At 52.3% G+C, this 19,665-nt stretch overlaps 8 protein-coding genes across 8 annotated transcripts; 4 read left to right on the plus strand and 4 right to left on the minus strand.

Annotated features, from left to right (window-relative positions):
- The first annotated feature begins 120 nt into the window (after positions 1–120).
- On the plus strand, positions 121–1,832 carry VE01_01696 (uncharacterized protein). The gene is made up of 4 exons (XM_018271214.2): positions 121–663; positions 720–1,136; positions 1,188–1,238; positions 1,286–1,832. The coding sequence occupies exons 1-4, from the start codon at positions 520–522 to the stop codon at positions 1,499–1,501; spliced, it is 828 nt and encodes a 275-aa protein (XP_018133738.1). The 5' UTR covers positions 121–519; the 3' UTR covers positions 1,502–1,832.
- On the plus strand, positions 1,833–4,854 carry VE01_01697 (uncharacterized protein). Its single transcript, XM_059463380.1, has 2 exons — positions 1,833–2,635; positions 2,692–4,854. Exons 1-2 carry the CDS (start codon positions 2,162–2,164, stop codon positions 4,633–4,635), a joined length of 2,418 nt encoding a protein of 805 aa, XP_059319998.1. The 5' UTR covers positions 1,833–2,161; the 3' UTR covers positions 4,636–4,854.
- Positions 4,855–5,070: 216 nt separating this feature from the next.
- VE01_01698 (uncharacterized protein) lies at positions 5,071–6,099 on the minus strand. Its single transcript, XM_018271216.2, has 3 exons — positions 5,717–6,099; positions 5,423–5,579; positions 5,071–5,342 (listed from the first exon to the last, which is right to left on the minus strand). Exons 1-3 carry the CDS (start codon positions 5,829–5,831, stop codon positions 5,072–5,074), a joined length of 543 nt encoding a protein of 180 aa, XP_018133746.1. The 5' UTR covers positions 5,832–6,099; the 3' UTR covers position 5,071.
- Positions 6,100–7,195: 1,096 nt separating this feature from the next.
- VE01_01699 (uncharacterized protein) lies at positions 7,196–9,929 on the minus strand. Its single transcript, XM_059463381.1, has 3 exons — positions 9,305–9,929; positions 7,711–8,901; positions 7,196–7,645 (listed from the first exon to the last, which is right to left on the minus strand). The coding sequence occupies exons 2-3, from the start codon at positions 8,878–8,880 to the stop codon at positions 7,436–7,438; spliced, it is 1,380 nt and encodes a 459-aa protein (XP_059319999.1). The 5' UTR covers positions 8,881–8,901; positions 9,305–9,929; the 3' UTR covers positions 7,196–7,435.
- Positions 9,930–11,993: 2,064 nt separating this feature from the next.
- Positions 11,994–13,324, minus strand: PRE3 (proteasome core particle subunit beta 1). The gene is made up of 6 exons (XM_018271218.2): positions 13,123–13,324; positions 13,017–13,062; positions 12,948–12,962; positions 12,854–12,888; positions 12,548–12,788; positions 11,994–12,410 (listed from the first exon to the last, which is right to left on the minus strand). Exons 1-6 carry the CDS (start codon positions 13,154–13,156, stop codon positions 12,092–12,094), a joined length of 690 nt encoding a protein of 229 aa, XP_018133889.1. The 5' UTR covers positions 13,157–13,324; the 3' UTR covers positions 11,994–12,091.
- Positions 13,325–13,485: 161 nt separating this feature from the next.
- On the plus strand, positions 13,486–15,159 carry VE01_01701 (uncharacterized protein). Its single transcript, XM_018271219.2, has 3 exons — positions 13,486–13,721; positions 13,909–14,702; positions 14,777–15,159. Exons 1-3 carry the CDS (start codon positions 13,688–13,690, stop codon positions 15,029–15,031), a joined length of 1,083 nt encoding a protein of 360 aa, XP_018133888.1. The 5' UTR covers positions 13,486–13,687; the 3' UTR covers positions 15,032–15,159.
- Positions 15,160–15,723: 564 nt separating this feature from the next.
- On the plus strand, positions 15,724–16,432 carry VE01_01702 (uncharacterized protein; the record flags this gene model as incomplete). Its single annotated transcript, XM_018271220.2, has 3 exons — positions 15,724–15,740; positions 15,784–16,048; positions 16,097–16,432. The coding sequence occupies 3 exons, from the start codon at positions 15,724–15,726 to the stop codon at positions 16,421–16,423; spliced, it is 609 nt and encodes a 202-aa protein (XP_018133891.1). The 3' UTR covers positions 16,424–16,432.
- Positions 16,433–16,829: 397 nt separating this feature from the next.
- VE01_01703 (uncharacterized protein) lies at positions 16,830–19,232 on the minus strand. Its single transcript, XM_018271221.2, has 6 exons — positions 18,948–19,232; positions 18,804–18,888; positions 18,529–18,748; positions 18,425–18,480; positions 18,297–18,377; positions 16,830–18,250 (listed from the first exon to the last, which is right to left on the minus strand). The coding sequence occupies exons 1-6, from the start codon at positions 19,137–19,139 to the stop codon at positions 17,115–17,117; spliced, it is 1,770 nt and encodes a 589-aa protein (XP_018133890.1). The 5' UTR covers positions 19,140–19,232; the 3' UTR covers positions 16,830–17,114.
- Positions 19,233–19,665: the final 433 nt, after the last annotated feature.

The raw sequence follows: 19,665 nt of genomic DNA on the forward strand, positions 1-19,665 counted from the left end.
GATGGCATTCTCTGAAACTTAAAACGCCCATGACGGCGCTTAAACGCGGGAGCGGCCGCATCTAGGCCTTTGGTTTGGCTGATCGTGGTCGCGACGAACCATCACGCACCCTCTCGTCAACTACGCCACATCCGGCCCTCACAAACAGCTACATTCATCCTACTTCCCGACTTGCTTGCCGGTTTGCTTCTTTTGGAATTATATATATATATATTTCATACTATCTGCATAACAGGGCTGGTTCTCTGCCATCACATTTGGAAAGAGTCCTGGCGAAGTGCGAAGTTGAGAAGCTGCAGTCGCATGCGCCAGCCAGAATTTAGCAACCACCACCACCGACAATAAGCAAACTTCCATAAGATACGCTTCAAACTGCGCGTCAATTACACCTTGCCAAACATTGGGTGCCCTAAAGCAAACCGCTGTCATTTGCGCCAACTCTCAAACTCCAATACCGTTGAAACGAAAGTAATACATTCATAACCAGTTGCGTCACATTTCAGCAGTTTATCCGCCAACATGGGACTATCAGAGGAACAGATTCGCCAATTCAGCACCCATATCGATAATATTCTCAGCAAAAGCGACTTGGCAACTATATCAGTAAAGAAGGTCCGGAACCAGTTACAAGAGGTCGTCGGCCAGGACTTATCAGAGCAGAAGGTAACACAAGCCATTCCAGCCCAATCCCTTTGTTTTTACTAATATTTCTTCGATAGTCTGCAGTCAATGCCTTGATTGAAGAGCGCTTCGACAAAATCACTTCCGAGCCCCCGTCTTCGCCAGACGTGCCGATATCCAAAGGCCCGAGACCAACAACCAACGGCCACGTCAAGACCGAGGTCAAGGATGAGAGCACTCCGGATGACACAGACGGCGGCAGTGCCCCTCCGAAAAAGAAACAAAAGAAACAGTCGGCAGCAGACAGCGATGCGAAGCTAGCTGCTCTACTCCAGGCGCAAGAGAATAGCCGAGGCAGGGCCACAAGAGGCGGGGTTAATAAGAAGCCCGCAAAGGCGAAGTCGACAGTCAAGAAGAAGAAGAGCTCGGCAAAGGTTAAGGCAGCGGACGATAGTGATATCGAGCTGAATTCAGATGGGGAGAAGAAGGTGGTCGAACGGAAGGGAGGGTTTCACGTCAGTCAATCACAACATACTGGGGGGGATTCTTTGGCTAACATCGAGTAGAAACAATACGCGCTGTCCGAGCCCCTGGCTGCATTGGTTGGTGAGCCTCAGGTATGTAGATTGAGAACCGCCTTGTGCTGTAAGCTAACTGGTTCCAGTCGTCTCGGCCACAGGTCGTGAAAAAGATCTGGGCGCATATCAAAGGAAACGATCTCCAGGATCCGTCAGACAAGCGCCAGATATTTTGCGACAACAAGATGAAGCTTGTTTTCAAGCAAGACACCGTTCACATGTTCACTATGAACAAGTTATTGGGGAAGCACCTGTACGAGGTTGAGGAGCTCGCAGCAGAAGCAGCGGCAGCGCAAAATTAGCCTGTCCGGTTGAGAGGCAAATTGGGGGTCAATGGGGACAAAGGGCCTGGATATATGGCATTATTGGGACATATGGCGTTGTGCGTTGGCTCAAAAGCTATTATGCTGCATACCCATCATTAATTTGGGGGGAAACACTTTATGAATATTCACTTGGGGGGAGGATGATCCAGCAAACACTGGATATAGTGGCAGACATCGGAATTGATGATTTGAAATCGGACGGTAGCCGCTAGAACTTTGGCCGAGTGACTCCCATGTGATTCTACGCCACCCTCTCACACAGGGTAACAAAGGTCAAATAGCAAGGACATAAGATTAAAGTGAGGTGGTCGCAGAAGAAGACTTATTTCCACAGAGTCAGCCTTGGGCTTAGGCAGTAGCTGCGCATATGAATGACTCTGAATCGATCTGTGTGGCAGTAGCGCCAAGCCGCAGCCTCGTAGCCTCGCACACCGAGCCCTGCTATTAATGATTCGTCGACCCCACATCCCCACGCCCAAATTTCCACTCCAGCTCATCACCGCCGTAACCACAAACAGCTCCAATAATTCCAGCGTACGCCCCCCATACAGGACCGACGCAGAATACATTGAATCAAGGAGATACATGTAATATTTATATCAAAGATTGTGCAGTACAGCAAGGAGAAACATTATTATGGCGGACACAAACGCCACTGGCCCGGAGTCCGCCCAGACGACTGCCCCACCACGAGCACCCCGAGGAGATAACGCCAGGGGAGGAAGGGGCGGCAGAAGAGGACGAGGAGGAAGGGCAAACAATGACGGAGAAGGAGCAGCAGACAATAACCAGAATGAAAGCAGAGCGCCGCGGCGGGGGAGAGGAGGCAATCGCGGCGCTGGTGCAAGAGGAGGCAACAGCACATTAACGCCCGCCGACCTGGCTACGCGATTTGCGCAGAAAGCAACGGTAGCAGAGGTCCCAGCTGCGACATCTCCTAGGATATTGGAACCGAAAGATGAAGAGGAGGATGTCGATGCGGAGGTGTGCTTTATTTGCGCATCGCCCGTTGTGCACAATGCCGTTGCACCTTGCAATCACAGAACATGCCATATCTGTGCATTGCGGATGCGAGCTCTCTATAAAACGAAAGACTGTGCCCATTGTAGAGTAAGTTTTCTTTCTTAGCTGCTTGTGGAAGTTCAATTGCTAACCCGAACCTCTAGACTGAGGCACCATATGTCATCTTCACCGATGATGCAACCAAACGATTCGAGGACTATGCTGAGCGAGATTTTGCAAGCACGGATCACAATATCGGCATCAAATACCAGACGCAAGAGGTAATGGGCGACTCACTTATCCTTCTACACTACAACTGCCCAGAACCTACGTGCGATATTGCCTGTCGCGCATGGCCAGAATTGCATCGCCACGTAAGGGGTACTCACCACAAGAAGATGTGTGACCTCTGCACAAGGCATAAGAAAGTATTTACGCACGAGCATGATTTGTTTACGGACAAGGAGTTGCAGATGCATATGTCTAAGGGGGATGACAACCCAGGGGCTAAGGACCAAAGTGGCTTCAAGGGACACCCGCTGTGTAGCTTCTGTGGGCAGAGGTTTTATGGTGATGACGAGCTCTATGTGCATTGTCGGCAAAAGCATGAGAGATGCTTCTTGTGCGACAGGGCAGACAGTCGGAATCCCCACTACTACGTCAACTACGAGTCTCTAGAGAGCCATTTTAAGAAGGACCATTATATGTGTATGGAACGAGAGTGCCAGGAAAAGAAGTTCATCGTATTTTCGTCCGAGATGGATCTCAAGGCACATCAGCTTGAGGAGCACGCCAATACCTTGTCAAAGGATGTAAGGCGAGATGCTAGAGTTGTCGACCTGTCGTCGTTCGACTACAGGGCACCATACTACCAGGAAAGACGTGGAGGAGAGAGCCAGAGGGAATCACGGAATCGTGGGCGAGGGAGGGACCCAAATGCGGAGCCAATCCCAGCATCAACTGCGCAACCTCTACGTCGAGATGAACAAGCTTTCCAACGCCAAATGGCCATCCAGAGTGCACAATCAGTAACAACACGCACATTTGGCGGACAATTGACTGCGCCAACCCCAGCTCAATCGGCAGCAGCAACATCGGGCCGTAACACTGGCGCAATCAACTCATCACGTCCATCTACGGCATCACGAGCGGCCCCAGCAGCACAACCTCAAGCCCCCGCAGTCGCCGAAGCTGACCTCTCACCACAAGAGCAAGCCCGCCGCCAACACCACATGTCCGTCATCTCGAAAGCAACCCAGCTTCTCAACAACGACAACCTCAAAATCACCCAGTTCCGCAACGCCCTCTCCTCCTACCGCTCCAGCGCCATCTCCGCCTCCGCACTCATCGACGCCTTCTTCGCCCTCTTCTCCGACACCTCCAGCTCCGCTCTCGGCACCCTCATCCGCGACGTCGCAGATCTCTACGAGGACGTCAAGAAAGCAGAGGGCATCCGCACCGCCTGGAACGACTGGCGCGCCATCAACGAGGATTACCCCTCCCTCCCCGGCCCCAGCGGCATCACCGGCAGCGCCAGCGTAGGCTGGGCCGGCGTCACCGCCTCCATGCCACCAAACGTCACCATCGCCCCTGCCAAGTCCTCGCGCGTCCTAAAACTCAAATCATCGACGCAGCAGTCTTCGCGCTCGAGTCAGAGCAGAAACGGGACCTGGACTAATACTGCCACGCCGAGTAGTTCGAGAAGCGAATCTGCGTTCCCGACTCTCCCGCCTTCGTCGTCGTCTGTGCAGCCGACACCGAGAGTTACGACGGTCCCGTGGAAGCCGTCATCTGGCAACGCAAGTTCGTCACAAAGTACTCCCCGCGCCACACCCCCCACATCGCGCCCTGCATCTCGCGTGGCCGGTGGTCGTGGCGGAGCTACGGGTGGCGACTTCCCATCGTTACCGCCGGCGCCAAAACCTGTAAGCACGATCTTTGGATACGGCCGCGGGATGGTCCGGCGTGATACTGGACAGGGAAGCGGCGCCGGGGCTAGTGCGTGGGGAGCGTCGCAGCAGGAGGAGGTACAGCAGCAGCAGGAAGAGCAGGGGGGGAAGAAGAAGGGGAATAAGGGGAAGAAACAGGTTCTTGTGGCGTGGGGATAGATGAGTGGTTTTGGATGTGTGTGTGCGAGTTTTTAGTTGTCTAGCGTGTGTTGGGAAAAGTGATGATTAGATGATACACGCATAGCGAAGGGGTTTTGCGTTGTTATAGATTTCTGATGTTAAGATTACTTTAGTTTTACTCGTATTGTCTGAAGAGGCCAGGGTTCAAGGTTAGAGGAGTGTTCAAATGGGCTCCAATATATATATTGTTAAGCCTCCTCTCCTAGACATGCAATCAGAATACTGGTTAATATATACAGCCAGCCACCTTTTTTCCCTCTGATAGATGCAAATGCTGACTCCAGGTATTACCCATCACCTTCATCCTTACGCCCTAAACGCCCTCAAAACACACTTCAATCCCATCAACGCCACTATTCCCCCATCACCCCCCCCCATTAATTACTGCACCCCACCCCCCAAAAAAACCAACCCCCTAAGACGACGAACCCCTCCTCACAAGCCCAGCAACCCACCTCCGTCCCCTCTCCACAACGCCCTCTTCCGCCGGTGCACCTTCATTGTTCTTTCCCTTCCCCTTCAGCTCCTTCTTCTCCTTCACTTCCTTCTTCTCCCGCCCGTCCTTTTCGTCTCTCCCCTCCACAGACGACTCCTCCCCCTGGCCCCTCGTAGGCACCTTGACGATATTCGCCGCCCCCCCGCGCCCTACATGCGCACCCGCACCTTCTGATTCTCTCCTCGGAAGTCTGCAAAACACACCAGTTAGCCAAACCATCCACTCGTCCACTCATCCACCAGTAGAAGCAATGAAAGGGATAAAACATACGCAACAACATCCTGCGCCCTCCTCGCCCCGGCCTTCCCCGTATTCGCAACCATATTCCCACTCCCCCCGCGCCCCGTCGTATACACCTCCTCCTTCAGCGTCGGCGTCTCCAGGTCCGTCGGGGAGACTGGGCGCGGTGGCGCGGCGGAGATATTACCTACGAGCTTCGCATTAGCCACGACTCTCTCTCTGTGTGTGTGTGCGAGAAACGGTCCACCGTGTGCGTGGATGCTAGGGGAGGGGAGCTGTGTGAGGGAAGGGAAATTGTAGGAGGGGAAGAAGAAGAGGACATACCAGCGCCACCCCGTCCATGCGCCGCATACCGACTTGTGGAAGTCGAGCGTCGCGTCGCTTCTTCGTAGGGACTTGGGTCTGCTGCCTCGCTGGTTGGGGGTGTAGTTTCTGGCATTGTGATGGTGTTGTGGTGCTTCAATCGCTCGTTTGTCGTGGGTTGGGTTGAGTCAAGCTTGTGGTTGTGGTGGTGGTGGTGGTGGTAGTGGATGCGCCTCCGGTGGGTAGTTAGGTGTGACGCGGGGTTGAGCTTTAAAGGTCCGTCGGTGGTTGGTGTTATGACTCGACTTGAGAATTCCTTTGCAAATTCCACACTCAATTCTTCAGCAACAACAATAATAAAATAAACAACACAAGTAAAACCCTCAATCCAATATCAATCCCTTGTCGTGGTGGCAAAACAAGGTCCTAACCGCCGTCTTCGTCTTATGTACTCTACTATACCCATGCCCACCAGCCCTCCCTCTCCCCCGCCTCGCCTCGCCCCATCGTCGCCTGACTCAAAATTTCTGTACAGCGTGATCCTCCTGCTGGTCCTGCGTACCCCACTACGACGGCGGGCCAGGCCTTTGTGGGGATCGACGCCCGTGTTTGCCGCGTCTGGGGGGTCAACACACAACAGTTAACACCACTCAACTAAACCACAGGGCGCACGCACGCACGCACGCACGTACGCCACGGGGAGCCGGTGGGTATGGGGGAATTGGAAGGGAGAGGTATATCACGCATATATTCAAGGCTGGGATTGTGTGATTGTGTATATATCCCTCTCTGTCTGACAGACTGTGATGATTTTCCTTTTCTTTTCTTTTCTTTACGTTGTAAACACACGCGCCTTCCTCGAAACCGGTGTGCCCAGAAGAAGGAAGGCAGTAAAAAAAAAGGGCTGAGCCTCGCGCGGGCGCTTAAAATCTTTCACTTTCTTGTGAAATTTCAACCATACTCTCTCTGTCTGGCCTAACCTCACTCCCCCACGTACCTAGCTATAATTCTATACACAAATAACCTCCCCCCCACCCCATCTGCCCAGCGCCCACCAACATAGCATATCCCCCATCAACACCCCCACCATCACCGCAGTCTTCCCGATCACAACCCATCCATCATTACTCACTCAACTCAAAGGTAGAGCCCCTCCCCTCCCCTCCCCTCCCCTCCCCTCCCACCCATCCCCGCCATCCATCCGTCAACGCCGCCGCCCCGCTAGTCCCGCTAACCCCGCACGCACAACAATCACCTATTCTCATGCCAGACCGCCAGACGCAATACAACAATCACTCCATCCAGCCCAATCTATCCCCCATCAAACCCCACAAAGCCCAGCCTAACCCAACCCAACCCCCAAGCAACCCTTCCCACAATCCCCCGTCCTCCACGGTGAAAATAGGAGATCCCGAACCCCTTCCTTCAAACATGCCCGCCCACCAAACACGTGTCCCCCAGCCCAGCCCCCTAAACCCAGAAAAACCCCCCCAACCCACCCCCCAAACTAAAAAAGGGCCGTAAATAAGTCTATCTATATCTCGAAATGTCGTTAAAAAAAACCGAAAATAAAGTTAAAAAAAGAGGTTCCAGTTGATCTGGCCAAGCAAGCTCGGCTCGATTGACTTTTGGTTTGTCGGGTCGGGGAGTGAAGGTTGAGGTGGAGGTGGTGGAGGCGGGTTAGGTTGGACGAGCTCATTCAGCACTTTTGTTTTATGCTGATGAGTCTGGTGAGACAGACTAGCTGTCGTCGGCGTATGCCATACTACTGGCTACATCAGGCTGCGAGCGCTGCTGCTCTCGTTGCGCGACGACTTCGCGGGCGTAGAACTCCACGAGCATCGTTCCGTATGCCTCTAGTTCCTCGACGGGGACGGCGAGGCGGAAGTCGTTGAGGAGGAGGAATTGCAGTTCCAGGTGGTTCAGTTCTGCTAGAGGGAGACCGCCGACCTATTGCTGTCAGTATACGTCCTTGGGGATGTGACTGCGAGGGGATCAAAGGGAAAAGGACATACCTTTGCATATCGAGAATTAGTATAAAACGTATCCGAGAAGAACTTGCTCGCGCACGTCACTCCCGATATCAGTAGGCGGTGGATGTTATAGCTGTCCACCACAAAGTAGTGCGCTAGGTTATACTGCGGCGAATCCTCATCCGGCGGAGTGGCGTACTGTCCCCTCGCCGTGTCCTCAACGCTGCCATTCACGCTGAGCCCAGACATCGGCGTCCGTGGCATCTCCGGATCTTCATGCCGCGAGGTCGAGCGCCCAGTGGAAGGTCGAGAGGGGTGGCCATCAGAAGAGGGTGTCTCCCTCGTGCTATCTGTAGAACCAGCGTTCACGCGCTCCGTCATGCGGTCGAAGTAGACCAACAAGCTCAGAAACACCTCGTACGTCAGGGGACAGTACTTGTGTACCCGGCTCAGGTAGCTCAGGATGGTAATGCTTGGCACATTCTTCCCATGGAACGCCAGGACGCTCGTCGTCAGACCGGACATATTCGTATTCCCCTCCGACGGCGGCAATGGCATATGTAGATGCTCATGCTGCCTGTCGTTCGTCGTCGTTATCTTCGTCAACAGCCCCGCAACCATCTCAATGATGTCCGTCACCGGCATAGCGGCAATCTCATATTTCGGCGTCGCCTCCCTCCCCAGCGCCCTGTATTCCGACGCTCGATTCGTCAAGAACTCCTCTGTGGCGAAGCTCTGTATATGTGCCAGGTCCCGCACCTTTATGGTACTACTCTCCTGCCTCAATGCGTCGTCTGCCGTCCACACCGGCCGCGGCGGCGGGCTCGTCGAATTCGCCGGTGACGCTAACACCGACCCATCGTGTTGTGGGATGTAATCACTCCGCGCTGGTGGTGCATGCTGGCCTGCCCTAGGCTGGCCGTGCTGCTCAAAGTACTGCTGGCTCGCAAAAGGCTGCCGCACGGTAGCCTCGTCCTCTGAGCTGGAGTCGGTCGGCGGCCGGCGGGGAAACTGCCCCGGGCGATCGTAGGACTCGTTCGCGATGCGATAAGGGATTTCGTTTGGTTGCCTCACGCGCTGGGTCGGCGGGGAGCGGCGGCGCGGGTTGGAGGAGGATCGGTAGCGCGGCGGGGAGTGCTGGCGCTCATCGCCTCGTCTCATGGTGGGGAAGTATCGGGTGTCTGTGACAGTCTCGCTGATCACAGCAGCCATATTACACTAGAATGTCGAGGACTGCGCGAGGGATGATGTTAGTCTAGGTGTTCACACTGTGCATAGACGCGTGGTGGGATAATGGAAGCAGGCTGAGCTGTGCCGGAAGTGGGGTACACAGGCCTGCCTGCCCGTCACGTCACAGGTAAAGGAGGGGCGAGGCGGAGTGGCCGTGAAGCTCGGCGAACGCGCAACAACAGAGTGGCGCGCCCAGCTGAACGAGAAACCGGGTTCGTGGTGAGACCCTGCGTTTTGGACTTCCGGCCGCCTCTGGTCGCCACGGTTCCCATATCAACCTTATCCTGAGCCACAGCTGAAGAGGATGTGGGGTGGATGCTGCCTGTGACGTGTCGCGCATGTAGACCCACGTCTTGCTCTGACCTGCGAACTATGGGCTTCAATGCAGAAGGCGCAAAAAGCTTACCTGCAGCATTCCTCTGGTGGCAAAACTGCCCGGTGTGTTGAATGTAATCGTCTCTCTTAGTTGTAGCTGCGAGAACAAAAGGCCTTGTTCGATATTTTTGCCGGGGGTGAGCGCGCTTTTGTAGGGTGACGGATCGGGTGGAGCTGGATGTTTCGAGGGGATTATTCGAGGCTCCGATGGTTTCTGGTGGCGGGTATCAGGGGTATTTGTTGTTGTCGTGGTGGTTGTTGGGTCGTGAGATATGTTGTGGCGGTAATGGATGGCGAGATTTGGAGGAAGTCCCTTGGGGGTCGATATACGACGGACGTCACTGGCTAGCTTTAGTCGGAGCGGGCGAAAAGACACAGCCGCCCTCAGCGATAAGTAAAGAGGAGTAAGAGGTGAGGGATTTTGAAAAAGCAAAAACACACACACACAAATGAGGCACGAAATAATTAAGCAGCAAGAGGAATCAATTGCCAACGCCGTCTATAGATGATCGCGAATATAGGATAGCGGGCGGGATGCGAGCGAGAGAGGGGGAGGGGGAAGAAAGAGGAGAAAGAGAGAGAGGAGAAGGAGGGAGAGAGAAAGTGGGAGAGATAATGCGGGAGAGCCACCTTTTTACATGGGAAGAGGGAGATGGGGACGGGGATGGGGACGGGACGGAGACGATCGATGATTGTCGCCGCATAACGCACGCTATGGGTACAGTTTGTACTAAGGGTGTAGTATGGGTGTAGTATGGGTGTAGTATGGGCATAGTATGGGGGTATACAGTACATTAGGGGTGATTTTTGAGTATTAGCTGTATTAGCTAGAAAGGTAAAAAGTGGTAAGATAGTGGTAGGGTAGTTGGTAGTTGGTGGTTAGTAGTGGTAGAATGGAGAATGCAGAATGGAGGACAATTCATTGGAGATTGAGTGGTAAGTGGGTTGGGTTTAGGGATGGGAGGGATGGGAGGGAGGGGATGGGATAGATGAGATATTGTAAATGCATGATGGCCTATCGTTTTCTAATGTGGTTGATTATGGTTGATTGTGGTGTTAATTTGTGTATTAAAGTGTTTAAGGTGGTGTATTAGGTGTATTAGGTGTATTAGGTCTATTATTGTCTTGCTTTAACTTGCTTTAACTCGCAATGTCTTTCTGAGAGTGGTAGATGTATATTATCGAATAGACTGGCGTGGTGGTGGGCGTGGTGGGTGAGGTGGGTGAGGCGTGGTAAGGCGTGGATCGTCGAGGGGGGGCGTGTTGATGGGCGTGGGTAGTGGGTAAGAGGCGTTGTTAGGAGGCGTGGTAAGAGGCGTGGTAAGAGTCGTGGTAAGAGGCGTGGTGGTGGTAGTCGTCGTCGTGGTAGTTCTAGCAGTTACAGGATGAGAAAGATGGGCTATTGGGATAAGATTATTGGGATTATTGGGATTATTGGTTATGGGTTACAGTATTGGGTTATGGGCGAGTACTCGTTATGGGCCATAGGAAAGGCCATGGGATTGATAGGGAACAAGGACACTGATACAAGTATCACGAACCATAAACTCACCATAAACCCACCACCAAGTAATACAGATCAAAAGTACACAGTACAACCATCCCATCCCATCCCATCCCATCCCGTTGGCTGTGGATGCGCATAGCGTATTGTACCGCGGAGGTCTGTGTCTGGACCACCTTTTTTTTTCCCTTTAAAGAATCCCCCCCCTAATGCCTGCCAAAAACCACGCCTGCGAATCATATCCCCTATCTGATCCCCGTGTTTATGGTCCATCGAACGTCGTGCGTGGTCCTGGGTCAGTGGTGAGGCCGCAACGGACCGGGTATCTACCTACCTTCCTTCATGCCCGGCCACAGAAGTAAGACACGAGGAAGACCCCATCTCCATTACCATAACCAACAATTGCCTGTAATTCCGTGTGGTGTATACATACAGCTGCTGTGTTGGTATAGATAGACTTCCCGAATCCATGGCTGGCCCAGACCGAACGGGCTTCAATCAGCTAATCAATCAATCTCCTACCCGCCTCAACACCGACGTACCCCATACCAATTCCCATACGCTGCACACGCTACGAATCATCCCCTTCCCCTTCTCCTTGATCTCCCCTCCCTCCCTCCCGTGCCACCCCCTACGCTACCATGCTTACTTGCTCCCTCCCCACCACCACCACCACCCACAGCACTCCCACGCCCCTCTGTCACGCCCCTCACACGCCCAACTACCACCATACGCACCATCACCACTACACCGCCTCACATTCCATCATCATCGGATTTCACCATACCTGCACACATATCCCATTCCCCCTTCCATCCCCCTTGCTCCTCACCGCTTAGACCAGTACCGGACAGCACCACAAACACCCACCTCCCTTCACCACACCACTCACCCATCTCCCCATCTCCCCATCCCCGATCTCCCATAATCCCCATTCGCTGGCCCGTCCCGCAACTCCTCCCCTCCCCCCTCCCCGGCTCCCTCGCCATCCATTCAGTACCACCACGCGCCGCCGCTCACAGCACATCATATTTCCCGACCACGCCGAAGCCGAAACATCACACACAACGACACGTGGGGGACATGGGGGGGGACGATCGCAGCAAAACGCGGAACCATCGGGTGGATATCAAATCTATTTCCCCATCCCCGAAAAAAATAACAAACGCCTAACCGCGCGCCCGCCCACCAACATACTTTGCCATTCCACTCCACTTCCCCCTCCCAGCCTTACCCCCCCTGGTCGCTTGTCCATCTTCCGCCACACGCCGCGCCACACCTCCTCGATCGCTGGGCTCGACTCGCTCTCTAGACTCAGGCTACATTAACCTTATACCCATTATCCGGCAGGTACAAGTGCCTCACGGCACCCTTCTTCGTCAGCACCACCATGCGGATCACGCCTCCGGAGCTACCATCCCACTTGATCGCCTCGGCCAGCGCGCCCTTGACGAAATCCACCGCTGCCGCCTCCTCGAAGCCCTCCTGCCAGTTCGCGTCGCAGTATCCGTAGATGTACGTCGATCCGGAGCCGCCGATCGCATACGACTGCTTGTGCAGCGAGCCGCCGAGGGGGATCGAGTACACCTGCCCGCCGTGGCGCTCGTCCCAGCCAGCGATGATCAGTCCAGCACTATATCGTCTGCGTCAGCATTTGTGCCATCTCCGTCTCCGTCTCCCATATCTCCCATGATCCAGCTCTCTCTCTCTCTCCCCTTCCCTCTCTCCCTCGTTCTGTGTGCGGGTATGGATGTGGATGTCTGTCCTCACCTTAACCTGTCCTTATTGTTGTAGCACAGCTCCTGGAACATCGCCGCGGCCACCTGCGTCGTCGGCGGCGCCCCGTTCTGGATCCCGTACATCCCGAGCTGGTAGTGCACGATGTCCGCGACAGCCTGCGTGTCGGCCGCCGAGCCGGACCGGCAGCACCAGATCGTGTCGTGCACCTGCGTCAGCTTGTCCGTCACGCGGTTGGCGATATAGGCCCCGGTTGTGGTTCTGCTGTCCGCGCCTGTGTTCGTACGTCAGCCTTGCCCTTACTCCCACTCCTTCCTTACTGCCAGTATGTGTGCGTACCTAATATGACGCCGTCTTTGAAGTTGATTGCCATGCTAGTTGGGGTCAGTTGGGATTCGTTTGTGGTTGCTGGCGCGGTGAGATCAAAGCTTACATTGACGTTCCTAAGCTACGGAGAAGGGTCAGTTGATGGTACTTGAAGCTTCAGACAGCTGTAACTCACTTCACCTCGCCCTTCTTGAGCCTGTCCATGTCGACGTGAATGCCATCTGCAATGATCCTGGTCAACAACAGCTTCACCGGGGGGAGCAGAGCCACGAATCACGCACCCTCATTCAGCATTCCTGAGTTGCCGAACTCCATATTGTTGTGTTTTTCGGATTCTTATTTTCTTATTATACAAATGTCAAGGTCTATTCGTCGATTTGCGCGTGTTTGAAAGGGTGAGAGGTTGTTTTTGCTGTTTTGAGAGCTTCAATGTATGTTCCCTTGACGGGCGGCTGTCAGGCAGCTTGGTCTTCGTAACGGTTGGGGCTCCGAGAGAGTTATTCCGCTCCGAGATTCCAGGTTGGTTTGTTGATTACTACAATTACCACAAAGTTCCTTGCGCACGGGCCATCCTCGGAACTTTTGGGCGGCACGACCACTTGGGCGCTATGTGTGTGGGGTGCGGCCGATGTTCGGGACTGCAACCAGACTTTATTTATCCCCCCACCATTGGGACTCATCAGCCCTCATCAGCCTCGTCTTACTCACCGTGCTGCGTTTCGTTCCTATTTGTATACACACGAGCTTTGAAGCATATCTAGAGATTCTTTTTTGCATACAAAACTTGTGTGAATTGTAAATATATTCTTGCATTTTCTCAAATATCAACCCAAAATCTATCACAAAATGGTTTTCCCTCCTCCGCCAGTCGATACCATTGGTAAGTCAACCCCGCTTCAACATCACCGTCAGACCGAGGGAAGCATCCCCACGGCTCAAGAGATGCTCTCTTAGCTGTCCTGGCCTTTGATCCCTCTTCAATCCTCTCCCAACTCCTACATTACCCCTCCATCCCCCACCTTTCCCCTCTATCCGAGCAACAACTCACTGACCCGGCCCTCCCGCAGACTGGAACGACATCGGCTTCAAAGTCCGCGAAGTAAACGGCCACATCGAATGCCACTACTCCAAGAAGACCGGACAATGGACCGCCCCCAAATTCGTTACCGACCCCTTCCTCCGCATCCACGGCATGGCCCCCGGCCTCAACTACGGCCAACAAGCATATGAAGGCCTCAAGGCCTTCCGCACCCCAAACAACACCATCCAGATCTTCCGCCCCTCCAAAAACGCCCTCCGCATGCAGCACTCCGCGGACTTCATCTCCATCCCCCAGATCCCAGAGGCTGTCTTCGTCGAAGCCGTCCACGCCGCCGTCGCCCTGAATGCCGCGCACGTGCCCCCCTTCGAGACAGGCGCTGCGATGTACATCCGCCCGCTCGTCTTTGGGTCTTCCGCTCAGCTCGGCCTCAGCCCGCCGGAGGAATACACTTTCTGCGTCTACGTCCTCCCCGTCGGCGTCTACCACGGCGTCCACCCCGTCAAGGCTCTCATCCTTGAGGACTTCGACCGCTCCGCCCCTGAGGGCACGGGCAGCGCAAAGGTCGGCGGAAACTACGCACCTGTCCTGCGTCACAGTGATAAGGCTCGCAATGAGGGCTTTGGAATTACGCTGCATCTCGATTCGCAGACTCGCTCGGAGATTGACGAGTTCTCCACCAGCGGCTTCATCGGCGTCAGGACCGAGGGAGATAAGACCACCATCGCGGTGCCAGATAGCAAGAATGTGATTGCCAGTGTGACTGCCGATTCCGTCCTCGAGATCGCAAAGTCCCTCGGATACACCGTCGAGAAGCGTTCGGTAAGAAGCCCCCTATCTCACTCTTGTTCCATCCAGACCAGGTATCAGACCAACAGCTAACCCGCACCCACTAGATCAAATATGAAGAACTCCCCACCTTCACCGAGGTCGTCGCCGCCGGCACCGCTGCGGCACTCGTCCCCATCCGCTCCATCACCCGCCGCTCCCGCGACGACACTTTCCCCTACATCGCGGAGGAGACCGAGGAGCCGGGACCAGTCTTCACGAAGCTGCTCACGACGCTGCAGGATATCCAGAGGGGTAAGGCTGCGGATCCTTATGGATGGTGTGAGTTGGTGAAGGAGCCGGAGGCGGGGAAGTATGAGTAGGTGGGGAAAGGGGTTGGATATGTAGATAGGAAATAGAGGTGAGCATTGGGATAAATAAAATTATGTTGAATGCATGGTCTAGATTATTGAATCGGTGGTTTTGAGATTTATGAGCAAGTTGTGATGGGTATCGATCTTGGTGTTCTGAGTATATTGCATGACTGAAAAGATCTGCTCTTAGCTGACGAAATATGAGAACTTGTAAAAACAGCAGGCGGTCAACTTTACATCAAACTCATGTTGGACTGTTCAACGTGTATGAAAGGTCCTTTACTATTCATAATATGTGCTGTAGAATCCAAAACTGAAAACGGAAAGCAAAACTAAAAGAGAAATCGCTGTGGTGAAGGGAAAGAATTCCCTTTATAAAACCCGAGACTGAAAACGGTAGAGCGCAAGTAGTATTGCTATCGAGTCGGGCAAAAATTCCTTTCGTAACTTAACTTTCTTTGCTTACCTCTCTCCCATTAAGTGGCTCCTTGTACCCCCTCTCCCCCTTTGAGGCTATTCTACTCCTTTGAAGCTCCTCCCCTCCTTTGTAGCTCCTCTTCCCATTTATACCTCTACATGTCTCCTCTTCGTCCTCCACCTTCCATCTTCCATCCTCCACACCTCTACTACCTCTTATTTCGTACAGTAAATCTACTACATCTTCATTGAAACCAAGATCCAACAACTTCAAACATCACAACATGAGCACTCCAAATACGTATGTATCTTAGGCACCTAAATCGAATTATGCTAACAGAGAGATCTCACGGCAACAGCCAGCCAGAAACCTCAGCTGGGGCTGCTTCTACGGAAGGTGTCCTTGTGATAGAGGACAAAATAAAAATCTCTCACGAAGCTATAATCGACTTTTCAAGCCCCATCATAACGGATGAGGATGTAGTCTGCTCTCAGACGGATCGAGACGGATTCAAAGCTTTCGTCGAGGACCAAGGCGAGAGCGATCTTGGCAAGACTATTCGACTCATTGATTATATTGTGGCCAAAGAAATATACGAGTCATCCCAGGTATGTGATCTAATAAGTATCAAAGCTCAATCACTAACTGCTGCGTAGGCTGACTTGGTCAATGAACCTCGTTTCCATGGGGTTACGATCCAAGAAACAGCAACCCTTGTCGTGATGCGCATTCGGAACGAAACCTTCACAAAATTAAAGACTTCCGAGGCAGCCTGGGAATTGTTTCTGATGGCGTTACGACAAGATGGTGTTGCCTGTGACTACAAGAACGAAACAGAGGCCCTCATACGGACGCTAGGGGGCACAGTTCCCATGGACGTATGGGATCGGATCTGGAGACAGTTCATGCCTGCCTGGCGTGCCGACGTTTTCCGTGCTTCCAGTGCGATGGCCAATGATTTGGTGAATTTCATAGATAGTTAGAACTCTGGGGAAAAAAGGTTTCAGGCCATCTTGGTATCGCTGCCTGATTGGATCAAGGAGTGGATGGAGAAGACGCTCAAGAAGTAAAGAAGGGGGATGTTGCTCTGCTGTTGTTTTTCAAGTCGACGGAAGGAGTGGGATGGAATCGGATCTATACTTAGTTAGAATGGAACCAGGTCAATACTTAGTTAGAATAGTAGAATAACTTGAAAAAGAGAAATGCATCGCATGGCTCGCCATATTTTTGTTCTTGGTTGTGATGTTGACGCTGAGTGGAATTGCCTGTATGAAAGAGGGTGAATGCGTTGTATCCCAGTTCAACAGTTTGATATGTTGAGAATGTGACATGAGCACACTCCCACGGAGTTTAAATACCATGCAACAGTATCATAAACATTATTTGACAGTCAAATGATATCATGCTGCTGCCAAAAACGATATATGAAAGCTCCTGAAATATTCGTATTGGGTGTAATTTCAGATCAAGTGTATAAGACTTGTTAATTGGCGCGAGCAAATGCCCAAAACATAAAGCAGAGACCAGTCCCGTGAAAATGACTAACTACAGGCCAAGAATAAAGGTTTGTGAACTCCATAATAGGATATGAAAGCACCAGCAATAATAATCACAGCTACAAGCCAACCGAAAGCACCAGCAATAGATGGCCTCAGCAACAACCTCCCTGTACATCTAACAAAACCCGAACTTATCGACCGATATGCCATGTTCGACATAATCGAGAGCTATCTGCCGGATCGTAGCACTACACAAGCATCCGCCACGAGACGCCCATTCTTCATGGACCATATCTGCTATTCTCTCTGCTTCCGCCGGCGACGGCTTCGTGATTTTGTTGCCCGTCTTTTTGCGTAACTTCTCGAGTTCGCCAACAGCTATACCCACAATATCCTCTGGATCTGTATCTCCAAACATATAGAGCTCTGCATGCTTATGCGATGATCCATATCTGGGTTGACACTTGCGCTTCTTCGCTGTATTATGCCACCCGTTTTCTGTATCGGAGCACTCTTGGTCCAACTCGTTTTGGTACCTTTTACCACTTTTAGGTCCACCAGTTTTGCGTTCACAGTTAGTTTCAACATACCGATCCATTAGCGCAACAGCATCGGTGACTGTGCAGAGTGCGCCTGGTTCGAGCTCATTGGCCAGGGCTATTTCGGCCAGCTGGCTGAGCCAACGTGCGCTCACAACTTGCCCAATTGGGCCAGTATCCTCAAGTTTATGGGCCAGACGCCGGAGAGCGCACCCGTCCGTTTTATAATCAAGTGCGCCCCTGTACTCCGCACGTTTGAATGTAGGTAATTGGGTGAAGCGGCCCTCGACAACCTCACGTTTTATAAGCCCGTTGATACTTTGGCGTAGGATCTCATACCGAGCAGCCAAAGCAGGCTGGGGTATAATGATATGCCGACTACATCGATCGACAAATGCTGCATCAAGTGAATCGCTAAGGTTTGAGGTGCATACAATGAGCACATTGGCGTTATTCTTTACCATATCGAATCCGGTGAGAAGTGCATTTGTAGCGCGCACAGCATCGTGGACCTCATTCCTAGCGCTGGCTGTTTCGCGAGAGGCCGCAAGACTTTCGATTTCGTCAATCAACAGCACTATCAGAGTCTTCGGTTTTTCTGACGACTGAGACGCAAGGGCTTCGAAGATTGAGTGGATCTTCACGGCACTCTGTCCAAAGTATTGGGACAATAGCGTTGCGGCATTCAGCTGCAAAAGGATCGCATCTCCAAATGTCTTGTTGAGCCTTATGGCGAGCTTCTGGGCAAGCCCGATGGACAATGAAGTTTTTCCTCACTCGCATTAGCGCTACGTAATACATAAATGGGGTAAAAGTACCTGTGCCAGGCGGACCTGATAGAAGAACAAGTCGGTTGACAGTTGACTGCGGGCTTTGGCGGGGTCTGTATGAGAACCCAACTAGCCCAAGGGTTAGACTCCATAGAAAATGGTATGTATATACGTACTGAGATTCGTCATGAAAACCACAAGTTTTTGCTTTATTTCCTCGTCGAAGATAAGTCTGAAGCGAAATTAGCCATGTAGAGACAAACGTGGGCGATCCACTGACCTGTCCCAAGCATCATCAAATTCAGCACTCGGAAGGAGTATGGCTTCGCCACACATAGACAGAGCTTCATCGGTTTCTACTGTCTTGCGATCTTCCAACGCGTAACAATTGATCTGAACCATATACTCTTTCACCAAAATATATCGGCAGTCATCATCTGCGCCGACAAGCTCGACTGCTTTGAGGGACTGGAGGCAATCCGGAAAAAAACACTCTGCATCTACAAGATAATCACGTAAGCGCAATTGCATTTAAAAATATGGATGTATACCTACACAAGTCGTCGCCAATCAATTCGTGATCAAGCTCTACAGCATGAATACATTGTGATCGAAAGATAACCTCAACCTTGGTCGTGAGCTGCACAGATGTTAGCTATGGAAGTAAAGCTTAGAGCAGTAACAAGAATGATTGCATACCTCTGACAGGCTCCCTGTATAAGCGGGTTTCACCTGGGCCTCGATGTAGATGGTACCCATTCGGGTATTCGGGGAGTTGGCCTCGCCCTTGCTGGGCTGATGAGGTAGGTAGGCGTCAGAGCTGTCATCAGGTCCGTCGATGATCTCAAAATCACTCAAGTCCATGGCAACTGGCTTCGCCATGGGCTCCATCACTGGACCGAATAAGAGAAAACTTTGTCCAATGGAAATGAACGCGAAAAGTATTCAGTAGCTTGGAGGAGCTACTGAATTCTTGAAGGAAATATGAGAGAGACAGGTCGGAAATCAGAGAGAAAGAGAGACGATCATGTATTGAAACCACTACAACGATGAGGGATAAGGAAATCTGATGACGGAATATAAGAGAGAGGTACTTTTTTTGGAGTGGTGTTGAAATGAGGTGTTGAAATGATCGAAGGAAGCAGGTTTGTGAGATGGAGGAAATTGGATTGAAAGTCACAAACAAACAGTGAACTTGAAGGTCAAAACAGTCTGATCAAAGACAAACAAACAAACACTGAGAATCAGAATAGGAAATCCGATAATAAAACAGAAGGGACTGGTACTTTTCTGCAGTGGTAGTGAAATGGATGAAGAAGGAAAGAAGGAAGTTTGTAAGAGACAAGCCATCCTTCATCTTAAGACTGTCGGTCCCTTGCAGCCTTACCCGGCAAGGCTCCACCGGCAAGGCTCTGGA

Source organism: Pseudogymnoascus verrucosus (genome assembly GCF_001662655.1).
Source record: "Pseudogymnoascus verrucosus strain UAMH 10579 unplaced genomic scaffold scaffold_5, whole genome shotgun sequence".
Lineage (NCBI taxonomy): Eukaryota > Fungi > Ascomycota > Leotiomycetes > Thelebolales > Thelebolaceae > Pseudogymnoascus > Pseudogymnoascus verrucosus.